Genomic DNA, 26,677 nt, shown 5'->3' with positions numbered 1-26,677 from the left:
GCATGCCTGCACCTGTTAAGACTACCCTCGGTGTGTGTATGCATGTGTAGGTATGTGTGAGTGTGTAACAGCTAGTAGAGGGTGTGTGTGTGTGTGTGTGTGTGTGTGTGTGTGTGTGTGTGTGTGTGTGTGTGTGTGTGTGTGTGTGTGTGTGTGTGTGTGTGTGTGTGTGTGTGTGTGTGTGTGTGTGTGTGCAGCAAATGAGTCAGGCTGTGTGTGTGTCCAAACATGTGATCCATCTCTGCCTGCTGGACTCTGAGAGAACCGCCGCCGTTACAGTTCAACCAGAAACAAAGATCTATTTGTACCAAGACCATAATAACTATAATTACATTGTCGACTTATTGTACGATATTTGGATATGACCTTGATTTTTTTTAAGTTATGGACTTATCAGGCGAAATATGGACATGACCTCGATAATTGTAAAGTTATCTATTTTTTTAGCCTTGATTTTTTTTTACGTTATCATCGTATCGTACGATATAAGGACTTGACTTCGATCATTTTTGCTGACCTTGATATTGCTTGTTGTGTTTAAATGCTGATGTTCAAATAAGACTTTATTTCACCAACTTTTGCGCATAATTTGCACATTTTTGTTAACAGAGCCCGAGAGTCTTTTTATTTTTTTGATTTGGTTTTGTGGTTTTATTTTATTTATAATTTATTTATTGAGGGTATTAAAAGATAATTTCCACAATCCAATTACAAAGCCTTAGTATATTTAAGAATTTAAATTTCATTGTGTTTTGAACAGATGTACTTTCATTATTCTGCTTTTATATTATTATAATATCATTGCATAAAATGGTCATAAATTGACAATAATATCATCTATCGCAATTATTTCTGGAACAATATTTCCTCCACAAAACTAGTTATTGTGACAGGTCTACCCACACAGCACAGATAGATGGCTGCCTTTCAGTTCACTTAATCTCACTTGGATAGCCACAAAACCATTATGCTTCATATTTATCAAATTAATCATAAAACTACAATTATTAATAGCCTTAAACAGCATGATAATGCTGTTTTTTTTTATAATTTTTCCTATCAATTCCAACACATTGTTCTGTCTTTTAAATAAATAGCAGACAGATGTACTTTTTTCTTTTTTACTTTTAATGACCTTTGTGGATTTACATAATATATTCTGATATTCATCTATCCTCAGCAGCATGCAGTAAAACAAAGACACGACCACCATTACTATAAATAAAATTACGATTGGACCCAGATGGCTAATGAACAAAGAGAGATGTGTTAGCTCTCCAGTAAGAGCAACAAAGAGACTACATTTAAATTTTGTCCATTTAATTTATGTTCCGGCAGACTGAAATGTAATCACATTATGATTACAGGCAACCAACTGTGAGTGCAAGTGACAAAACCCCTGATGACCTGCTGGTTATTACTATAGCACTAGAGTGATAACTTAATAGAAACGGAGAGACATAGAGATGATGAAAGGGCATTACAGCGAATTGAGGGAAAAGCAGAGAGAGGAGTTATGATGATAGAAAAGACGTGGGGTTAATAAGGTATGGAGGTGCTTTTTTTAAACCATATTTCATGTTGGCTTTCCTGTAAAGACTGTGTGAAAAACATCTTCACAAATATGTCCAACAGCACAGGAGTGTGACATGATAACATGGTCTCACTGGTAACATCCCTTCATTTAGCTTCAACAGGTGAAGTGCTTCAGAATGAGGACATGAGTGGAAAAATAGGTCCTACTCCACCTTCATGCTGCAGCAGCAGTCTGCAGAGTTCTTCAGGGGATGGAACAACAAATAGACCCGTAGAAAATAAATAGCTTCTGGCTGAGACTGCTGCCTAGACGGACTGCTATGTGCCGGTTTAATGGCCCAACCCTTACACCCTTAAGAGAGTGGTCCATTACCAGCCGGTGATGGGAGCCATGGGAAGTGAAGCGAAGCACAGGAGTAATTTATATAATTTTTTGCACACAAACCCTGTGTATGCAGGATATAGGATTGCATATTTAAAGCACATTTGACCCGCTCATGCCAGACCGTCACTGTTCAATCCCTGTTTGTTACCAATTCACAAAAGACCTCTTATACACATCGCTGCCACAACACTGAATTATAACAGATATTCTGTATATTTGCTTAACTGAGCTTCTTCCATTCATTAAAATCGCCACCACAGGGCAAACACTTGAGTATTAAAAAATAGCCAGGCGCATTATTGGTATAAATACCACATTAAAAAAAGTACAGTAAACATGATGGTCTGCACCTTCCTGTTTCTTTACCAAGTGCAAAGGGTACTTTATCACACAGCATTACATGAAGTAAGTTCTCTGCAAAAGACCCATAAGATCAATTCTTGCCCAGACTTGCTTTACGATGTGCAGGACTGTTCATTTCCCAAGAATCCTAGTTTTATACAAACATGTAAGTCACAAAACAACCCAGGGTTCGGCTCTCTTTTCTTGACATTATCCTCCTTCAAAATTATTTTTGAGGGGACTTTTCAGCATTCGTTGCACAATTTCATTAAAACCACTTAACTGTGACACCGAGCTCTTATAACCTGCATCACGTTCCGGCTCCTGGGCAGTTCACAGTTAATGTATATATAATATTAGCTCTGGCCTCATGTCTGTATTCCATCACACACACTTGTGCACACGCAAATGTTCTCGCCCTTGTTTTTTTTCATGGTGCCCCAATTAAGGTCAACCAGCATTTTCTATGACTAACGTCATGGAACCAACAGACGGATGCTGCCTTCATGTCCTTTCATGCTGCTGTTAAACAGGGTATTAGCACAGATACACCGCAATACAGTACACAACTAACAGATACACATGCATACAGACAACAACTATCGGCCCACTTATTAATATAAAACATTCATGATAGATAAAAAGGCTAAATAAAAGTGGCAGCAGCCTCATACCTAGAGGAACTGACAGCAACCAAGCAATGAAAAAACACCTAAAAGAGGTTTGTACTGTTGGTATTTCCTTTAATTGACATCACTGAGGCAAATAGAGTTTGTTGGGTTATAGAGTGAATTTGTCCCTGCAGTTTATTGCTAAATAAATCATGAAATAATTCGTTTTTTAACTACATCAACAAAACGGCAGCGGATCTATACATTAGACATTTAGTGCATCTCATCGACAAAACGAATAATAACTTGGTGCGTAACCTATTTGTTAACATCACACACTGTAGGGATCATTTTTGTGTCTTACTGACGGCCATGCCTAACCGTGATGGGATCAATACTGGGATTCCCCCGAGGACGAGCTAAGTAAGAGGCAGACTTTGAGATGCTTGTTTGTTATCTCGACAGAGGCTAAGTGATGGCGCCGCTATCGACTGGGTCTTAAATTTAAATGCCGAAAACAAAGCGGCACTTCCTTATCGTGTCAGAGTGCATCTGACGGAAATCAGAAATCTATATCTCCGTCAGTAAAATTAACAAAGCAGACTAATCAATACGAAGAAGGGTCAAATACAGTCAGCTCTTGTGTCAAGTGTTTTGGTGAGCAATGCAGACAACGTGTTCAGACGGACGGAGACGCCTGGATTTATGGTTAACCTCAGCCTAGTTCACGTCACACAGGTGAGTTATGCAACAGTGATGGCTGCTTCTCTGACAGAGGGAAGGTAAACTGATCCTAAATCAGTGTCTTCAGGCCATTCCACACCAGTAAGCGAGTTTGATCCTCATCCTCTGTCTGTGGCTCAGAATGGAAAAGACGAGGCAGTAAATGCACACCAGCATTACGAGTCTTATCAATACGATGTTTACTCGGCGCACACATAAATATAATCATCTCCAGGCTCTGTGTTATTATTTTCAGACACCTTAACATCTGCACAGTTCTTCCACAGCAGCTGTTTCTTTAACAGAGATGATCCAATTTGTTTTTATTGTTGCTTTATCGCATTTTAACAGCAGTAATGGATACTTTCAGTTCAATATGTTATCTTTTTATTATTTAAGGGAAAAGTTTAACATTTTGGGACGTATGCTTATTTGCGAATATTGGCAAGAGTTAAATAAGAGGATCAATACCACTTTCATGTCTGTAAAGTAAAAATGAAGCTAACAGCCAGGGGTATGATTAGTCTTTAGCTTAGCATAAAGACTGGAAACAGGGGGAAAGAGCTAGCCTGGCTCTGTCTGAAGTTACAAAATCATCCTACCAGAACTTCTAAAGCTCACCTAAATGAATCTTGTCGCCAGGCAACCAGCAGCGTTTTTACCTTTCTATTTGTGTACAAATTAAACAAATGGAATATGATGTGATATAAACCTTTTCATCTAACTCCTGGCAAGAAAGCCAATAAGCGTATAAGTCAATAAGGGATGGGCATGAGTACTTCATTTGGACAAGTATTTGTTCAACGTGTATAAATATAAACAAAACGAATGTTCAGAATAAGCTTTGTAACATTAGAACTAGAACAACTAGTTCGACAAATGACCCTTTGCGAGTCAGATAACAGGCAGTCTCTCATCACCTCGTTGGCTCGCAGTGTTAACCCCTTTGCCGTTGCGATGCCACCATGGCAGAGACCAGCCAGCCCATCACGAAGATGTTGACTTGAAATATGTAACCGTTAAGCTTTGTGAAAGGAGAAGGCTTCCACGGGGAGCAGAATGGAGAAGATGTTCAAGAAAACCGCAGTGAAAGTGAGGTCAGATGTGATGGACAGCTCTTACCACGGAGTCAATGTGAACGACCACTGTTGGTCGGCACACCACAACTTTTTTCTTTTTTTTTTTTTTGAGTACTTGAGGACTCTATAATTAATAAGTTAATAAGTGTATCGTTAAACTATTCTTCTAAAATCACATTTAGTCTTTTTCGGACCACCTCTACTGTGATTCAAGTCAAAGTAAAATCTGTGAAGATGGCAGACAGTGATCAAAAACATGGATACGGTGTTTTCATGTCACAGTACCAGCAGAAGAGCTTCTGTGTGTGTCTGTAAACAGGTTAGCATGTTAGCGACACATTAACAGAATACTCAAATAGCTTGGCACTAATTTGCATGCAAACATACTCTTTCTGATCCTGTGTAGATATCTGTATGAGCATCTAAGTGTCTCAATAACTCCTCTCAAATGACCATTCCTCCCGGATCAGTCCTCGCCTGCTTGGACGTCGGCTCTAATAATTAAAGAGTCATCAACTTCTAAAGGCTAAGCTTCTCAAAGAGGCTTTAAGTGCTCCTCGCAATTGCCACTCTCTGGCAGAATAATATCCTTACAGCTTATCCTTGCTGCTTCTGCATGTAAACACACACAGATACAGACATACAGACACACAGACACACAGACACACACACACACACACACACACGGTAATGCCAGCTACTTGCAGACTACAGAAGGAAATATGGTTGAACTCCGCTCTAAATATGTCAACGCGTCTTAAAGTGGCGTGTTGGTGCCGGCACTCATCCGCAACCCTGAGGTACATTTCCCCTCAGCAGTCCTCTGACTTACTGAACAAAGCAGTGTACACAAAGGGGGGAAGCTGTGCTCCGTCCTCGGCTGTCAGAGCATATCATACACTTTGTACAATACGGTGAATGTGTGGAGGAAGCGAACGGCTGGAGAGGACAGCTTTTCACCGTGCCAACTCATCCATTACGATCAATGGCATCAGGCAAAAGCAAGCAGTCTTAATAAAAAGCTTCCTGCCTTCTGCTGGCTCGGAAAACATCCCTTTGAGACATTTAGCGCGGAGCTAGATGATGAGAGGTTGCACAACAGACTGCGTTCTGGCAAACTGCTGCTGAGTCCTTTTATTTACAAAGGGAGTCTTTACGAAATACTATAGGGCTAAAAGTTATTATTTTCTTCATAGATTCAGAGGTTTTGATTTTTTTTTGCGTTCTGATTCAGAGAGGCAATCTGTTAGGGATGAGGGAGGGAGGATGGAGTTGGGTTTGGTGGAGAGGTAGAGCTGGGTGTCATCCGCGTAGGCAGGAAAAAGAATATTAAATTTACGGAAAATAAGGCCAAGGGGAAGGAGGTAAGTAATGAAAGGAGGGGACCCAGGACAGAGCCCTGGGGGACACCAGAGGAGACAGGGGAGGGTTGGGAACGGAAGGATTTGCTGAGTCCTTTTATTTACAAAGGGAGTCTTTACGAAATACTATAGGGCTAAAAGTTATTATTTTCTTCATAGATTCATTTTTTGATTTATTGTCAGAAAGTAATGATAAAGGCAGATCACAAATTTTTCTTCATGTTTAAATTGCTCGTTTTGTCCAACCAACAGTAAAAAAAAACCGAAATAAATATATAAATCAGTTCACTCTCGAAAAAACTGAGAAGCTGGATCCAGAAAATAAAGAAATGACTTGATTATCCAAAAAGATGCAGATCAATGTCCTCTCTCGAAAGACAAATTGATAAAGCGACTAATTGTTTGAGCTCTAATAGTGTCTAATAGTATTAATTAATTAGTCAATCCAAAAGAAAGTAGAAGAACGCTCTTTTAGTAACTGATCATTTGTAGCTCGTTATTATTTGCTTTTCTCATTTTAATACCATTTCTTTATAAATTGAGCTCTTGGGTTTTGGCTTTTGTTTTTACTAAACAACAAACAAAAATGTTAAACTCACTTTTTGACATTTGAGTTTGAGTACTAAATGATCACATGAAAAAACAAATAAAGAGAAAGAGAAAAACATTCGCAACAGTACTGTTTTTCATTTTCTTTTAATCAGAAACAAACAGAGCAAGCACCACCGATTTCTTAAAGAAAAGATATGTTTGCAGAGCTGAAAAACACCCCAAAAAATATTCCTAAACAGACTGGTATCTATATATTTATATATCTATCTATCTTTTGCGATCAGCCCTTTTACATTGTTTCAGAGCTGAAAACACTTCACAGATTCTCTCGGTCCATTAACCCAGTTGACCGTGGTTCACCCAGACACACAAGCAGACAGACGCCTACATGTAAATCCAGCTAAATCACGGTCACTATTACTTTACTACCCCTAATCCCAATCCCATTCTCTCCAGGCTACTAGACTAACTGTCTGGATTACATGGATAAGGATAAGGACAGGTTGAAGTCAAGAGACCGTCTGTCTGTCTGTTTTTCTGGGTTGCTGGCCGTCTCTGCTCTGCTTCAGCAGTAGAGGGAAAATGCAACTGTTTTAAAAAATATATTCTATTTCTTTAAAAGGTACGAAATCCAGAGCGTATCTGTTGCCGCGGCTTGCAGCTAACGGTGTAAAAGCGCTAACAGTGCAAACAACGGCGATTATGCTGACAGAGGTAAAATAGTGTTTAATTGACGGTGTATATATAAACACATATCTTTACTAAGGTTCTTTACAAGCGAATAGTTGATTCCTGCTTTATAAATGCTCTGAATCTCATATACAGAACCTTTTAACTGTCACTGATGATTTATAGAATAAAGAGGCACATTTTCCACATTTCTCTGCTGGTGAAAGGTTGAAAAAAAAACTTTGGATTCAAAATGCAAACATCATTAAAATGCCACACCTGCTTTCACACTCCATCAACCGTCCGCCTTCACCGTCCTAATCTATCTACCTTTCAAACTGACAATGAGAAGTGGATGAGATGACTGGCTTGGCAGCGGCTGACGGCAGCTAATAACTCCAGCCTGAATCTCACCGCCGTTCAGGAGAGGCTGCAACAGTTACATCTTCACTTCAGTCTGTGCATCAGACTAATGGAACAGGTGGGTATGAAAGTGTAATTCTTTCCTTGGAGAGGCCTGAAAGCTCAGCGGACTTTTGAAATGGAAATTCAAAGTGGGGAGATGCCAAAGAAAAGTCTAGCAGCTCGGCCAAGTCCTGACAGAATATCATAGTAGCCACACACACACACACACACACACACACACACACACACACACACACACACACACACACACACACACACACACACACACACACACACACACACACACACACACACACACACACACACACACACACACACGCACACACACACACACACACACACACACACACACCTCCAGAGGTCAAAACAACAATAACAGCAGACGTCTGCTTGTGTGTTTGAGCTATTTGGGAATGTGATGCCTGCCCAACAGTGTGAGTCAACACGTAGTCTGAGTCGGTACAAAAACACACCAGGAGAAGATATGTTGTAATATTCACAATGTCAGTTAACATGTTTTCCTGGACACCAGGCTAATGGGGAATGTTGTATTAATACCACAGGACTGATATGTCGAGAGTGTCCTGTACTCCCTCAGGGAGGAAAAGACTGGCAGGGTGGCAGCACCTCTGGGCGAAGCTAAAAACAGCTCAGTTCTCCCAGCAAAATGACACACAAGTGCTCAAACTCTTATGCAATTTCAGTATGTTTTTCATTACTGAGCTCCCAAATCAGAACCTTTTGCAGTCGAAGCACTGAGAGAGAAAGATCCTTTTTAGGGAGAGGAGAGGAGAGGAGAGGAGGGGAGGGGAGGGAGAGGAGAGGAGAGGAGAGGAGAGGAGAGGAGAGGAGACTGGGTAGGGAGTCATGGCAGTGGATCATACTAATAAACAGGGTGGTGATCATCTCCTGCGTGCTGCCGTTATTGCTGAGAGCAGCATCTTGGTGACTCAGCGGAGGGTAATCTGCTCCAACTACAGACGGAGCACAGTTGCACAACATAACTGCTGTTCATTCCTGTACAAAACAATCTACACACACCTGCAGATTTGGGTTGACACCTGGGTATACAGGGCTGAAAATAAAACTCTTATTGTTATTCCGATATATGCATGGATCTGTATTACATTATCCAACTGTCACGAAGCTGTGGAGCAAATAACTCACCAGGCTGGTTTTCAGAGTATTGTTGCCCCTCACAATCAAGATTTAAATTCCCAAAGAACTGCAGCAATGTGGACCTAAATTGCTTCAAGTTTACCATGTTGCACGTCAGTTTTAACTGGACTAACAGACTGCCATCATTAAAATGTTAAGTAACATTTGCCACCTCTGCAGGCCGCCATTTGAACCAACACACATAGTGAGTGCAGATGATCTGGCTCGGCGGTTGTGTGGCAGCCTCAGGTATACGGTTGGTTACTCAGCAAGGCGTATCGTTCTCCGTCCTACCTACAGAAAGCCTGAGGCCTGAGGCTGCACTGCCTGTGGTATCAAAGACAAATAATTCAACAGCTACTATCAGGGCCAGATGAATACCCACAAAAAAAACTAAACTGACAGCAGCAATGGCCTTTTGTAAAAATACAATGCAGCAAATAACAGCCTGCAGCTGCTGATCCAGCTCCAGACTGGAGAGAAATTGAGGCTTCTACTCTAAGCTTCATTCCCCAGAATGTCAAAACAAGGTGGAAACAGATACCAGGACTGCAATCATCACATCCTGATAGGATTTTGGAGCAGAACATGTCACAATGTGGGCGCAACACAACCATGTTACTTTGACATCACATCGGGGGCCAGAATTAAGGAAAAAATGCATAGTGCCTTTCTTTCAATTTGTGTTTACAATATGGCTGTAATTGCGTATAGGTAAGCTAGTATGTATTCAAAATTACTTTATAATTGCAACAGCAAAAACAAACTTGAAATAGTAATTAAAGTTACTACAAGGAACTTTCATTTTGTGTTGATTTTGGCGGTCCCTGTGGACGGAAGTGGTAGTGTTTTCACACACTACTCTTGGGAGTCTGAGCTTGAGAAGTGTTAAGTGAACCTGCATGATTTCATCGGATTTTGCACAGAATCCAACCCGGTGGCATCGATGACAAGCATTAAGAGCAACTATATAGAAATAGCAAATCTTCTCACCGATGGTTTCATTTACTTATGAAAGTCATATAGAGTTTCATAATCAGTTTCACGTTCAACACAGGAACTTCTAAGTATCAATCGTAATATTTATAGCAAACCATCTACTAAGGCTGCAATGAATTTCAGACTAAGAAAATAACTTTTATTACAAAGGTAATTATTTGAGTTACTTTATGATAATGATTCTATTTAATGGAAAGGTCAGTGAGCAAGTCAAACTCTACTGTGCACTACAAACTTCCCTTAACATGGCTGGGCAAAATTGCACCTGCTTTGTCTCTCCTTCCATTAATCCCACAATCCTGCCTTTTATGCGTACATGCATCAAGGAGAGTAGTCTCCTGATTATATGTAAGCCGTGCCTCAGATGACAGGTGAGCTATGCTTCCACATCAGTATGCCTGTTTGATAAATCAAATGCACAGCAGTGGATACAGAGTGTGTCAGAAGCTAGCTAGTAAATCTTCCATAGAGACAAATCTAAGCAACCAGAGCAGTAAATCCAACACAGAAGCTTTCTGTCAACTAGTCCCACGCTGTCTAAAAATGAAAACTTGCTGTTGTTTAATTAATCAATTTTCTAAAAAGCTTATCTGGGGCTTATCTCTGCTTCCACTGGACGGGAAGCCGGGTACACACTGTGCAGGACTATTACAGGGCTGACACACAAACACAAACACATTAACGACGGGCAATTTAGAGTTTCCACTTCACCTGGCGGGAGCGTTTTAGGACTGCTGAGAGAAGCGTGGAGAAAACCTGCATAGACAAACATGAAAACACAAAGAGTTTCCACTTCACCTGGCGGGAGCGTTTTAGGACTGCTGAGAGAAGCGTGGAGAAAACCTGCATAGACAAACATGAAAACACAAAGAGGCTCCAGCCGGATGGATCAGGTTTGAACCCAGGATGCTCTAGCTGTGAGGCGACAGTGCTACCCACTAGGGCTGCACAACTTATCGAATATTAATTGCGATCACGATTTTTGGCTTCCCACAGTGAAACGAGCATGAGGGATGGCGGCATCGAAGTTAATTAATTATGCATGCTGAGTATTATAGTAATCAATTTATTTCACTGAACTTAGGTGAATTTCAGTGTTATTCTGATGCTAAAAATGTGTAAATTAGCAGGAATGTAGCAAAACATGGAAGTAAAAGCTGTTTATTTAACCGTCAAGTGCAAAACAAGTATTATGTCCCTAAACTCGATGAATAATCATGATCTCAATATCTATCAAATTAATTTCCGACTATCATTTTGCCCATAATTGTGCAGCCCTACTACTGACCCACCGTTTGGCCCAAATGATAATGTGTCAGTAACACTACTATCGAAGCAGCTCCATAATACCAGTGCTAGCTCAGCAGTCACCCTGGTTAACTACTCCTGCAGTGAAACATCCCTCCTAGTGTCCTCGGTACCAGAATAGGTGCAATTACTGAAGCCCCATCAGGCAGCACTATAATTCCACGTGGGTGTTTTAAGATGAGTTTGACAGCTTCGTGCTCCTGGTGCTGCTGATTATGAAATAATACTAGCCTGCGCAGTGGGCACGGTAACTATCCTAATTGAAAACAGCAGGGCCTTATTTACCCTCTGAGAAAAGACACTGCAGTCGTGAGAGTGTAAATCTGAGCCTCATTCAGTGACACAAACAACCTTTTACAGATGCATATACAGCCTAGAAGTCTTCATATGTTTAGCCTCCCTATCTGTGTCTCTATCTCCTGTATAAACTCCCCTGCTTGCTCTTCTTCCCAGCAGCTGTCACTCAGAAAAATAGAAAAACCCAAAAACTGGACAATAAGCACAAGGACAAACAGCAGCAAACACTGTGGTGTCTTGTTTAAAATAGCTTCCGTAGCAAACACAAAATCAGCAGCACATAAAATATGACTGAAGTGCGTCATCGTCTACGTAAAACATTATGACATCAAACAACCTGGCGGAGGGTCAAAATCATAGCAAGCCAAAAGCGAGCCCTGTGCATTGGCTGCCAGGATACAAACTGACACTGACACGCACAGCCACAGGGTGTAGAAAAAGAGCGAGAGACCTTGAAGAACAAATAAGGAGGAGGCAAATAGATGGCAAATTCCACAGAAGGCAACCACCCTTTGTGCCTCCATCAGCAATTCAGATGGGCCTTGCCTGAAGCGAAGTTCTGAGAAAAACACACGGGGGGGGGGGGGGGGGGACGGGGACACTGATGGATAGTGACAAATGAGTTGCTGAGACAAATCACTAAGGGATGAGGAGGTAGGAGATGAGAGCCAAGGTCGAAGGTGAGAGGTAGGGCTGCACGACAGTGGAAAGAAAAACGACAGTGATATTTTGCTTCTTCAATATATATTGCTATATGAAAAATCAACATCACCCGTACTGCAGCCGAAATATTTCCATGCAACTGACATTGCCTTTCTTTTCGCAACCACGAAACCTCCTTTTCTGTGTTTTTGTCCTTTTACTTGCTCATTGTGAGGATGCATTTTTGGTTGTTTGTTAAATTGATCAAGAATTCATTATATTGGTGGTTCCCTGTGCATGCAGAGCCTGCAAGTCACACACTAGCAACAGGCTCTGTGTATCCAAGAAACTTTAAATAGGAGTAAAATATGTTCTATTAGACGGACTATTTATGTAGATTTATGGAAAATGAGAACGGTGCAAGTTTTCCTTTTCTGTATCAAGCAACAAAACAGTTGTAGCACAACGTGTTTGAGTTAATTAGCTTTACTTGACATTTCAATGTGACTATTGCACATGCGCACATCGCCATGTCGTTTTTGACACGATATTACGCACCCCTAGTGAGAGCAGTTGGAGTACGAGTGCTGGGGAGAAGATAAGTGAGATTAATGCCGTCTTCTGACAGGAGACTATAGGGACGAATTACGACTGCCTGAAGATGAGGAGCTCTGAAAGGGACTAAATGCTCAGACAGATATTTAACAACCAGCTGTGACACCCACACACGCGGTTGTTTTCACACATTCTGAGCAGCTGAGCCGAATGCAGCAGCCTACAATTATACAAACGCAAGATCTGACGCTAACCAAGCTCTCAGGTTGAACACTTGTTACGTGAACAGCCAAAGAGAATCAAGCAAGACCGATTTCTATTCATCCCTATTGACCCGAGTCAATGCCAGATTGTTACACTGCCATAGAAATGAACAAAACCCCTGGGTAAAACTCATTTGAGCTAAATAGCCTTTAATGGACTGTCCCTTTACGACCCGGCACTGACAGGTGTTACAGTGTGATGCACACCGTCCCATCCCTGCTGCAGGGCTCGTCAGACAAACTAGCTTAACCTATAGAAGCTTTGCATTAGAGGAGGAGACACTCATGAGCAATACAAAAGAAGAAGATCGACAAGTTAAATGCACGTTACTGTGCTAATTAAGTAAAATATGCAACAACAAAACTTTGCTGGCTTGGAGTTGATGTGTTTTTGTCAATATAGATCAACATTACAACAATATGCTGTGGCTCTGCCTTAAGAATTAGATAATGTCTGTTCTGTGATTAAAATTATGACAAAAAGAACAGAGTTAAGGTTAGTTTACCCTCCATTTGCAAAAAGAAGTCTGATTGCATTAAAGTATATGAGAAAATGACTCTCCTTCTCACTTGATTTTTTCCCTCAGTAAACATTGTGAACATGAGTTTATGGTCTCAATCATTATTTTCAAGTCTTCTTCAATACAGCATGATGTTCATTTAGTAAATGATGGTCCCATTTAGAATAAAACAGACCATAAAGCGGAGTATGCTTTAGGGCGGGGCTACTCTGATTGACAGGTCGCGCCGCTACCAGAGACGTATACAGCGTCTCTATGTCACTCCTCCACAGTCCAATTATGGTAACTTCCATTCACCGTTTGCGAAAAGTCAAGATTGCGACGGACAAATCGATAAACTCTCGGCTTCATAACAGCAGGCACAATCCAATGGGTGACGTCACGATGACTACATCCACTTCTTATATACAGTGTGTGGATTACATATGATTTGATTTCCTTGGATATCTAATAATTAAAGTGGTATATATAAATACATTTGCAGGATTACAGCAGCAGAGAGGATAGTGCAAACAAGAGACAAAGTAAAAACAAGTATTATAAATAAGTAAATAAGAAATCACACAGTAAAGAATAAAAATTAAAGAAAAAGCTAAAAATCCACAATCACTTTAAAATATTATATATACAGACAGAATAATTATTGTAACACACACATGGAACACACACATGGAACACTGTTAACATCACAGCAGATGTTTGAAACAACAACTTGGATAGAAAAATGGATTAGAGTCTGTACACACAACTGCTCTATAGGATCATTTGTAGTAAAAAGTACATAATTTTCTGTATATTTTACTTAGTCTCATAGCAAGAAGCTTAGGAACAGAATAAGTTATCGTTTGGTTCATTGGAGTGTTGCAAGGTATCGACTAGACTGCCTTTTTCTCTAACGGAACTTCGTAAGCACTAATGCTGCCCTAATAGAATAACACAGCAGTGCCGCATCGATGAAGGCAATAATTGAAACAAGCCTTGCCTCAGTAATATTTAAAACCAACTCAACCTTCAGCATTAGCCGACTCAGAGATGAATAGAGCAGAGGTTAAATGGGGAAACAAAGTAACAGATGTTTGTGTGTTGAAAGCAAGACACTTAAACACTCCTCTATCCAGTGTAATCGCTCTACAAATTGCATCATGTTATGGAGATCTTTCCTCTGTTGCTTTTATAAACCTTGTATATTGCTGCTCTCCTGGACATTAAAATGCAACGCAGATAGGTGAATGCCAACTGTCTGTAAACGACCTGAATACATTTGGCAGGGTATTGGGTACCCGTTCTGTCAAAGCTCTTGTCAAAGTCAGCACTTTCCTCACCAGGGACAATGAAAACCCCCAAACTGTGATGTACAGTGAACATGATGACCAGTGAATGCAGCATGACAGACTTCTATTAAGACTCAAGAGCCTGAACATTTAGCTTCAGGCAGCCAAATGTGTATCTACAGATATGAGTATACTCTAAAGTCAAGACTTTATCAAATAGCGTTGTGCCAATTATGAAGTAGCACCCGTCTCTATGCTGATGATGCAGTTGTTTATCACAACGCTCAATCTATTAGCTTTAAACAGTCCCAAGATAGTGTTTTAAATCCATGCAAAATTAAATCAATGCTGATTTCCAAAATGACAAACGATTACCTCAATTTGAGAATCATCTATCCCTGTAAGAAGCGAGCATCATTGGCTCTTGTTTACTCATAAAGCAAATCTAAATATACCTCATTATTTCATTTGACTACACTTCTCACAAGCAAATCTTAAGATTGTCAAACTTGTTCTACAGGTTACCTTCAGCGACATAAAATAAAAACACAATTTGGAAAGCGTTCATTTCACATACGCTGCTCCATCCTTCAGTAATAACTCACAACAGAGTTTAAAAAACATTATTAATCATTTGATCGAAGTCCACAACCTAAGAAACGTCTGAGAGGAGGGTACTTATACCTTAACAAACCTCGTTCATTACTGATACACAACCAGCAATTGCAGCCTCTTAGCTTCTGACACAGGAGCAACAACACAGCAGCGAGCGACAAAGCAGTTTTATACATTGTACATTATACATCAGCCTCAATAAACTGGGATTAAGAAAAACTCTGACTGCATCGAATCAATTCATCCCAACTAATACTGGACATTCAGAGGCCGATACAGATATTTGAGGGTTTAAAAAATCTGATAACCATATGTTGGTTGATATAGATTTTTTTGCATAACCACATGACATAAAGTATTCTGATAAGGATCCTTAAAATAGTACCCTGTACTATTTACTGTAAGCACTGAGAAAGACATTTTACAGTTGAAAAAAGCACCTAGCACTCTTTGGCTTTTCTATACTGCATTATTTTTTGCACAATACTGATACTGATTCAAATACATATCAGCTTATATAGCAGCCTAGTAGATTTAAATCGCTTCAGGTCTAATGACTGGTTTTCACGATACTTCAGGTCTTTTTCACAAGAGACATTTTGCTGTGTCATGTTAGGAAAAGCACAGGTGTAAATAATAACATGTATGATGGCTGGGTTCCATTTAGCTGCTTCAGTTTCTGGGTCCTGGTGTTGTGCATGCTGGCTCAGTCCTCTACTGTTCATCGTGACTTACTGGGACATTTTTGTAGTTAATAGCGATAAACATCTGCTGAGAAAAAAAATGTATATTGTATATTATATATAAATGTCTTTTAGTGTCGCCTATAAAGAAACACTCATAAAATATAAAATATGTCTGGTCCAGCTGCCATGGTGGACCCAGTCTATTCCTCAGCCCTTCCTACCAAGATGGTGGAAAATTGTAAACCCAAATTACAATTTAATGGGTTTTCTTATCAAACATAATGGGTGATATTCATGTTTTTTGATCATTCAAGGTGCCCACAGCTGTCAAAGAGAGAGGGAAGGTGGCAAAGAGATATGTTGTAAAAGGTGGTGTATAAATCCTTGCTGCACCCCTGGCTCTGCCCATGTGTCAAGCTAAGTAATTAGAAATATATGCACAGCTATATATTCTCATAGTGCACTATATATATATATATATATATATGTATATATCTATATATATCATGCAATCCAACTTTGCATGCTTCCCACTAGCCTAGCCTTAGCTGCATAGCAGAGATGAGTCGGGACTTTCTGTTCACATCAGGGTTAAGACATGCACATTAAAGACGGATTATCAATTGTGCATGTGATATAGTACCCATGTCTGCAGCGTCCATCCCGTAGCTGACTCCCACGACCGTGTCCCCGTCATCGGATGCAGTGGCCCCGGATAGCAGGCTCCCTTCCCTGGCCTCCGACAGCCCGACCGCTCCCTCGGCTGCAGCTTCCATTCAGCCTCCTGGAGGAAACAACAATGCTCTCTCTCTCTCTCTTTCTGAATAAAAGAGGTAGAGAGGAAAGGTGTGTGTTTTGTGTTTGTGTGTGTGTGATATATGCAGAGATAATCAAAGAGAGGAATGTGTGATAGTTATCCGTGATGGTCCCCTCATTTGTGCGGTGTTTCTGCACCGCACTTGCTGCTGCTTCTGTGCTGCTGCTGCTGCTGCTGCTGCCTGGGTTTAGTGCCGGACACCTCGGCCTCCTTCTGCAGAAGTCTGTATCTCCCTCTGGAGGAGGTCAAGGGAACTTCTATGGAGGACGAAAAATGATATAAGTATGTATATATATATATATATATATATATATATATATATATATAAATATATAAATAAATAAATAAATAAATAATTGTATGAATAAATAGAGGAATACATAAATAAATGCTTGGATAGATGTTTGAATAGAGGAATAAATAAGTAAAAGAATAAATAAATGCTAAATAAATAAATAAATAAATAAATAAATAAATAAAATAAAAGAATAAATAAATAAAATAAATGCTAGAAATAAATATAGAAATAAATACATTAATAAATAAATAGATAAATAAATAAAAATAAATAAAAGATAAATAAATAAGTAAATGCTGAAATAAATATAGAAATAAAGATAAATAAATAAAAGTAAGGGAACTTAAATAAATAAATAAATAAATAAATGCATAAATAATTGTATGAATAAATAGAGGAAATAAATAAAAAAGAATAAATAAATGCTTAAATAAATGTTTAAATATAGAATTAATACAATAAGTAAAAAAAGAATAAATAAATGCTTAAATAAATAAAATAAATTAATATAGATAATAAATAAAAGGATTAATAAATATAAATAAAAATAAATAAATGCTTGGATAAATAAGTAAATGCTGAAATAAATATAGAAATATAAAATAATACATTAATATAGATAATAAATAAAAGGATTAATAAATAAAAGAATAAATAAATAAGTAAATGCTGAAATAAATATAGAAATTAATACATTAATATAGATAATAAATAAAAGGATTAATAAATAAATAAAAGTTAAGGGAACTTTCTATAAATAAATAAATAAATGCTTGGATAAATGTTTGACGAGAGAAATAGATAAGTAAAAGAATAAATAAATGCTTAAATAAATACTGAAATAAATAAATAAAAGTATAAATAAATAAGTAAATGCTGAAATAAATATAGAAATGAATACATTAATCTATAGATAAATAAATAAAAGTTAAAAGTTAAGGGAACTTTCTATGGAGGACGAAAAATGACATAAGTATAAATAAATAAATAAATAAATAAATAAATGCATAAATAATTGTATGAATAAATAGAGGAATACATAAATAAATGCTTGGATAAATGTTTGAATAGAGAAATAAATAAGTAAAAGAATAAATAAATGCTTAAATAAATACTGAAATAAATAAATAAAAGTATAAATAAATAAGTAAATGCTGAAATAAATATAGAAATGAATACATTAATCTATAGATAAATAAATAAAAGTTAAAAGTTAAGGGAACTTCTATGGAGGACGAAAAATGGCATAAGTATAAATAAATAAATAAATAAATAAATAAATAAAAATAAATTGTATGAATAAATAGAGGAATACATAAATAAATGCTTGGATAAATGTTTGAATAGAGAAATAAATAAGTAACAGAATAAATAAATGCTTAAATAAATACTGAAATAAATAAATAAAAGTATAAATAAATAAGTAAATGCTGAAATAAATATAGAAATTAATACATTAATCTATAGATAAATAAAAGTTAAAAGTTAATAATAATAATTTATTTCTACATTTCTTTTCACCTACATTTATTCATTTATTTATTCATTTCTGTATTTATACAGTAATAGTCAAAAGTTTGGACACACCTTCTCATTCAATGGTTTTTCTTTATTTTTATTTTTTTCTACATTGTAGATTAATATTGAAGACATCCAAACTATGAAGGAACACATATGGAATTATGTGGTAAACAAACAAATGCTCAACAAACCAGAATATGTTTTATATTTTACATTCTTCAAAGTAGTTGAATGAGAAGGTGTGTCCAAACTTTTGACTGGTACTGTACATTTATTTAAGCATTTATTTATTTATTCCTGTATTTATTTATACAATTATTTATGCATTTATTTATTTATCTATTTATACTTATGTCATTTGTCGTCCTCCATAACTTGCAGCCAGGAGCTCTGCATGTCCTCTTGGATGCTCTTGGAGTCACTTGCAGAGGTCAAGTTGTGCACTGATGGGAATCAGAGTGGATGCATTTCAGTTATAATAATAATAATAATACATTTTATTTATAGAGCGCTTTTCAGAGTACTCAAAGACGCTTTACAGACATTTAAAAACAGCATTTAAAAGCTACACACTAAAAACTTAAAACACACAGCATTAGTCAGACATTAAAAGCAGTTTTGAAGAGGTGAGTTTTGATTTCTGATTTGAACATTGAAAGATTATTGCAGTCTCGGATGTGTTTGGGGAGAGAGTTCCAGAGTGAGGGGGCAGCTATGGAGAATGCCCTGTCGCCCCATGTCCGGTGCTTGGTCCTGACTGGCAGAGATAGGAGGTTGGCATCAGAGGAGCGGAGCCGACGGGACGGAGTGTGGTGATGGAGCAGGTCGGTGAGGTAGGAGGGGGCCTGATTATGGAGGGCTTTGTGGGTGAGGAGCAGGACTTTGTACTGGATCCGTTGTGGGACGGGAAGCCAGTGGAGTTTCTACCATTATTATTATTAGTCACATTACTATTACTATTACCTGTACCATTACGCATATTAGCTTTGCTTCCACCCTGAAGCCCTTTTTGCTTTCTCGCTTTGCAGGTTTCCATGAATCCTTGTGGTACCTGGACCGTAGTCGTGCCTCCTGCTGTGACCCGGCTGACACCCACTGCTACTTCGATTATTATTATTAATCACATTACTATTACTATTCCCTATTTCATAATTATAATTCTACTATAATAATTGCTGCTGTTATTATAAGTAGTCTTATTATTTTTTTCCTTCGTTACTCTGCTTACTACTCTTATTATATGAATCATTTATGTCATATACATTGAATGTGTTGTATCTGTTATGCTGTTCATTCTGTACACATGACATCTATTGCATTCTGTCCATCCTGTCAGTCGTAGCCCATTTGTAACACAACAAACACATGACAAACAAAAAAACGAAAACAGTAGTACATTCCTGTAGGGCATTTTTTGAATTTGCATCATAAGGAATGTAAACAATGCAGATAATATGGCCGAAATCAACATGAGGAATACGTCGTCCATGTTTGAGCACCAAGCATCATGATGTAAGCACATAGTCCCCCTCTCGTCCTGCGCTCTGTCCTGCTGTCTGCCCATCAAGTGCTAAAGTTTTCATCCTAGCTCTGACCTTTTGACTTCTGCATATTGATCATGCGGTATTGCACGTACATTTCCAGCTTATTTTACGTTGGATATCCTTGACAAAATGTAAGTTTTTGGTTTAAAAACAGGAGATGTTTATTCAAGTGTAAAGAACACTATTATCATTGGTTTATTTGTTGACACGTACTACTTTTTATAGCCAAGAACTAGTGGTATAATTAGAAGTCATTTATACTAGCAGATTAATGAGTATTAATGTAGATAACACTTTGTGTAATCTCTTAACAATATCAACATGAAGTCTGATTTTTCTATCTCTTTTTTTGGTAAACCCTACTATATTTCAATCAAAGTCCATATAGAATTATTGACAAACATATGTCGTTTTTTAGTGTAAAGAAAGATTATTTCTCTGCTGGAATATTTTAATATATACTTTTTTATGGCTTTATAAGTCTAAATTAGTCTAGTTCGTCTAAATTAGGCAAGTTTTTTTGCTTGCAATTCTTTCATACGAAGCCACGTCTCCTGGTCACACGTCCATGATTCTGAGCAGCACAATCAGAAAGGGATTTTTCCCATTTTACATTTATTTATTTTGAATTATTCTTGGTGGCCTGAAAAGGTTAAACTACACAGGAATTCACCAGGCAAATGCAAAGAAGAGGGAAATGTAATCTTTTGACTCCTTGTACGTTTCTGATGCAGGACAAAATGAATGTTGTGTGAGTTTTTTCATTTACTGTATATGCAATTTGAGTTTGTATGGAATAGTCTAAATGTCCAATCTGTGTCCCTAAAACTATCTCTACTGTGTTAAAATCAACACTGTGCCAGTCGTCTAGGTATTGAGTTGCTGTGCTATGGGTCCAATATCCAAAAGATAAAACCGTGACATTGATCATTTTTCTACCCAGAAGAACAAATCTCACAGTTTCATTTTAAGCCCTGGCGCTCACACATGAATGGTTCTCTGACACACTTGAATTTTTCAGTGTGACAGAAATGGATTTTCTGTCTTTTTTCTACCTTTTCCGTTAAACATCATGAAATATCCAAACGCATCTATTCTACAAGCAATATCAATATAATATAACTTGGAAAAATGTGTTTTCCTGACACAAATATCATTAGAGCAAAATCTTATTGCATTTTATTATGAAAACAATGCCACACATTAATCTACTAAAAGAGGTAATGATCCATTTTAGGGATCCTTTCTATTTCTCTCCAGAGAACCAAATGAATGCTAGCTTGGTATTCCTCCCAGGAGGTTTGCACGCCATTTTCATCAGGTCTGCTCTGTCCGCCATGCGGGTTTATGAACAGACCGTCACTGGTTCTGGGTTGGAACCAAACTATGTCCACTGGTGCTCGGAGAGGCAGAGAAAAGAGCGAATAGGAGAGAAGATCAGTGAGTGAGGCGTCAGTCATCCATGAGGCGTTTACAGGTATAGGGGAAGATCCTTCTCCACCACCTGGAACGAAAGCAAGAGCAGAAGTTGATATCAATTGTCCTAATGAAAGTGTATTAACACCTGGAGGGACATAATAATTTGTGTATTTTATGTGAAGTTACAGTAACACACAAATCTTGCTCTGTTTTCAACAATTATGGACTAGAAATAGTAAGAGTCAGTTTATATGAAAAGTCAATTCATGTTAAATCCAAAATCCTTTCCCATTCTTGCCCTTTTGTACATTCATTCAACTTATGCATCATGTACACAATGTTATATCTGGACCTTTTCACGTGGAAAACATGGAAAAAACTAAAAGGATTTGTACAAAAAATAAAAAATAATAAATATTGGTACAAAAACTGAACAGAATTGTAAAAAACTGAAAAAAATTGTACAAAAACAGAAAAGATTTATCGAAAAACAGAAAGGATTTGTACAAGAACCCAGTGTCACCAGGTCTCTGAATGCAAATAATTACACAGCAACATCAGAAAGGTTTAAGAAAAAAAGATATACAAAGAGTGCTAGTCAGTATTTGTACACTATAGTATCTGTGGCAAAGTACTTACACTTGGATCATCCAGGGGTCCGTATCTCTTCATCACCTGACCCTCTCTGTTGATCAAAAACTAGAGAGAAAGAGAAAAAAAAGAGAAAACTCAAACACAGTGAACGGAATGAAACACCGTTTTAAAAGCATTTACAGGCTTCTTCTAATAAGTATTCTGTACTCTCATAATAGTAAACACACTATAGAGAAAAATAAAGAATACAGGAATGTGAATCATTTTCAGTCTAAATATATAATAAATAACAGATAAAAAATATTTACCTTGGTGAAATTCCACTTGATGCTACTGCAGGAATGAAAACAAATCACAGGTTAGAAAATAATAATTGGTTAAAAAATGTTTTTTAGAGGATGTGGCTCTACGCATGATGTCATTATAGTTTCAATAAACCTGTTATAACATCAACACTTACTTTCCCATGAAGCCTCCCCCGTTGGGCTGCTCTTTCAGCCACTTCCACAGAGGATGAGCGGTATCCCCGTTCACATCGATCTTACTGAACATGGCAAAGCGAGCGTTGTAGGAACTGGCAAACTGCTTGATCTGAGTTTCATTGCCGGGCTCCTTCAAAATAAAACAAGTTGTGAGAATTAATAGAACTGATCAGAATTATTCAAGTCCCGCACGCTGGTTAAAGTCTCCTAATAAAACAATGCTGATAAAACAAAGGAGGGCTAAAAGCAATACTTCACCCCAAAAACGACCAATTGTATATCTTTAATTTACTACATTATGAGCTTGCTTTCGTGCGGTGACACATCTTCTGCAAATAGGATGGTAGGAAAATGTTTTGTATATAAAATCTTCCACCTTTGTGGTTAAAGAATATGATAATGTAACATTGCCAGTAACATGACACTTTTCAGATCACAAGCTTGTGTTAAATTGCCTGATGTAGCATTTCGATGTAATAAAATGTGTTACATACCTGGTTCCCAAACTGGTTAGAAGGGAAGGCAAGGATGTGTAAACCTCTCTCAGCGTACCTGGCGTGCATGTCAGCAAACTGAGAGTAGTTTATTGGGGTTTTACCTCATTTAGAGGCAACGTTGGTGATGATGACAACATCCCCCCTGAAAACACAAAGACACACATGTATATCATGTTTAAGCAATGGTTGGCTTACTTAATGGGATACTGAAGCAAATTTAGGGTGGCAACATGTCATTTTGATACTCTATATATATCATTATTATATTAAAATGTTGAGTTAATGTTGTGTTTAAATTGAAATTGAAAAAAAAAAGATAGATTTACCTGTATTTTTCTAGGGAGACCAAGTTGCCATCAATATCTATCGCTGAGAAGTTATAAATAGACGTGGCCGTCTGCCAGTCCTCTGTCGGAGCAGACTGTAAGGAGAAAAAAAATTAAAATTTAGTGATGGGAGCTTAATTTCAAACTGCACTTTTATCCTGCTTCATGAATAATAGAGAACAAGACATTTATGTTCCAGCAGATATAAGTATTTCCCCTGATAATGCATCATTAGAAAGAGTAATAAGAGTTATGTGTGCAACTCATTTAATAATGTATACAAATATCATAAATACATCAAAATAAATGAAAATAAAAACAAAGAACACATTTAATGATCAATTCAGTTCAACAAAATCTGACTTTGTACAAACGTAAGTTCCAGCGCTGCAACAAAAAACCATCAGTCCTAATCTGGTTTTTTCTTACCATAGCCTGCAGCAGGACAGAGAAAAGGACAGTGGACCCTAAGAGCCGCATGTCGGCCCTTCAGTAAGGTCCTCTGAAGGCAGAAAGCGATCAAATCTGTGAACCGCCTGAGTTCCTTCAACTACACCCTCACTTCTCAGACCCCAAACCCACTACTGAGAGATGGCAGACGGGCCACTGTCCTCATGTAAAAGGGAACGGGATGATCATTAACAGAATTGATAGGCTGGGATTCTCCAATAGGTCCCTCTCTTCTGCTGCTGACTAATAAATCAACATCAGCCACGCACATGCACCCCGGTCTACAGTCCACGGCATTATCACAACCTCGCCAAGAGAGTTAAAGCCTTATAAAAGCAAAAAAGAAATAAGCCATGTGGGATTGGATCTCATGGGGCCAGGGTAAAGGGCAACAGTCTGAACAAATACGTAATACTCATTATGCAATGAGCTTTTTATTTATTTTTTTAATCAAAAATGTTGCATCAGTGAATCAGCACACATAACCTCCTAAATCTCCCCAATATAAAAGTCACAAAGGCTCAGACGAAAACACATTCTACAAAATAATCATAAGCTGGAAAAACAAAAGAATTGGTGTTTAAACCAATCAGAAAGAATAATTCAATGTAATACCATAAGAACCACAAGACAAAGCATTGCACAATAAAGCAGATTTTTACAAGATTATTACCAAATTCTCAGACATGCCTACGTGGGAATCATGCGTCATGGTTATAATATATCTGCTCTAATAAGGTACTTTACTGTATGATTCACAATATACAAGTAAGTAGCCAAAACAATATATACATGAAAATGACTAATGAAATATAACAATAGCAAATAACAATAATAATAAATATAATAAATGTTTTGAGAGGGAAAGTGATTCATATTTAAGACATATTCTATTGTCAATTGAGGATATGGAATAAAGACTAATATATTTATAGAGGTAGTATAAACTTATTTTTGCATGATGGTGAACTAGTTTGCAAGAAAGGAAAGAAATAAAGTATATTTACTCCAGTTTTGTATTTATTTACAACTTGAACACACTCATACTTCACTTGAGTCGATTCATTTTTAGATGACTTTACACTCCGATTCCACTACATTTACTTTCCGTGTATAGTTTCTATGAAGATGAATATTTTGTTATGATAGTTTTCATATTTCTTTGCTTAAAGGGATGCTGGAAAACTGAAATCCATTCAAATTGCGTGTATAATAAGAGATCAGCTGAAACAGACAAGGACCTTGTGTTATAAAACCTTTCAACAACTGTACATGTTGCTGTATTTCTCAGACTGATAAGCCTATCAGCTGACACCAGCTGTCACATGATGGGTGCTGCTGCTGCAGGAACATCCGGTGTTATAAACCAGGCTTATATACACGGGCCGACCTTTGAAATACTCTTCACACTGCATCACCCTTAATTAAATAATATACAGATATATACTTAATTGTACTACCTGAGTAGTGTTTATAACCATGATGACGCACAATAAATATATTACTATTTATACTGTTATTTATCTGTTATTTATCCAGCACACTGCATCACCCTTAATTAAATAATATACAGATATATACTTAATTGTACTACCTGAGTAGTGTTTATAACCATGATGACGCACAATAAATATATTACTATTTATCTGTTATTTATCCAGCACACTGCACCTTTACTGCTTCTTTTGCACTTCTGGTTAGATGCTAAAACTGCATTTCCTTGTTCTAGTACTTGTAAAGTTGAATCTACAAGAAATATATTACTATTTATACTGTTATTTATCTGTTATTTATCCAGCACACTGCATCACCCTTAATTAAATAATATACAGATATATACTTAATTGTACTACCTGAGTAGTGTTATTATTATTATTATTATTATTATTATTATTATTATTATTATATTTATCCAGCACACTGCACCTTTACTGCTTCTTTTGCACTTCTGGTTAGATGCTAAAACTGCATTTCCTTGTTCTAGTACTTGTAAAGTTGAATCTAATCTTAAAAAAAAAAAAAGAAATAAAAAAAGAAATGTTTTTAAACTGAATGATGACCCAACAAAGCCACGAGGAGCAATACAGCATGAACAGAGTGCCACTTTACCAAATGATCATTCCCAATAGATCACATGTACACAGGATAGGTTATAGGTTTACTTTACCGTTTGGGATAAAACAAAGTACAGTACCGTGGTCAGGAGCGCACCACTGCTCACCACAGCCCCAAATATCAAAAGAGAACACAAAGGCCTCATTGTGTTCACTGAAGAGGCCACATTTAATCTGAGAGATGCGACAATGTAGCTTCTCACTCCGCCACGCAGGTTGTTGTGAAACTGCGGAGCGGAAACAGGCGGATAGAAAACTTTCAGAATATAACTTCTTTTTTAAAAATAATAATTATCACTCTTTGTCTCAGTATGGTTACAATTATAAAGTAATGACTAGTATTGCTGCACAGATAATAATAATAATAATATATATATATATATATATATATATATTATAAAATATTATATTTTTTTTTTTTTAAAAATAATTATCACTCTTTGTCTCAGTATAGTTACAGTTAATTACTAATATTGCTCCCACAGATAATAATAATAATAATAATAATAATAATAATAATAATAATAATAATAATAATAATAATAATAATAATTAATATCACTCTTTGTCTCAGTATAATTACAATTATAAAATAATTATCTAGTATTGTCTCAGT

The 26,677-nt window shown here is 37.3% G+C and overlaps 1 protein-coding gene and 1 pseudogene across 1 annotated transcript in view; both read right to left on the bottom strand.

Moving 5' to 3' along the window:
• Nucleotides 1–16,957, bottom strand: part of pip5k1ca (phosphatidylinositol-4-phosphate 5-kinase, type I, gamma a) — a 51,234-nt gene extending 34,277 nt beyond the window's left edge. The window contains exon 1 of the mRNA XM_054603275.1: nt 16,643–16,957. Within this exon, the coding sequence (XP_054459250.1) occupies nt 16,643–16,775 (133 nt within the window). The 5' untranslated portion in view covers nt 16,776–16,957. The remainder of the gene's footprint in view (nt 1–16,642) is intronic.
• A 4,375-nt stretch (nt 16,958–21,332) lies between these two features.
• On the bottom strand, nt 21,333–26,279 carry LOC129094954 (phospholipid hydroperoxide glutathione peroxidase-like; annotated as a pseudogene).
• Between the last annotated feature and the right edge of the window lie 398 nt (nt 26,280–26,677).

The sequence above is a fragment of the Anoplopoma fimbria genome, chromosome 8, assembly GCF_027596085.1.
Source record: "Anoplopoma fimbria isolate UVic2021 breed Golden Eagle Sablefish chromosome 8, Afim_UVic_2022, whole genome shotgun sequence".
In the NCBI taxonomy this organism is placed as follows: Eukaryota; Metazoa; Chordata; class Actinopteri; order Perciformes; family Anoplopomatidae; genus Anoplopoma; species Anoplopoma fimbria.
Note: the sequence above shows the minus strand (reverse complement) of the source record. Positions and strands in the feature narration are given on the sequence as shown.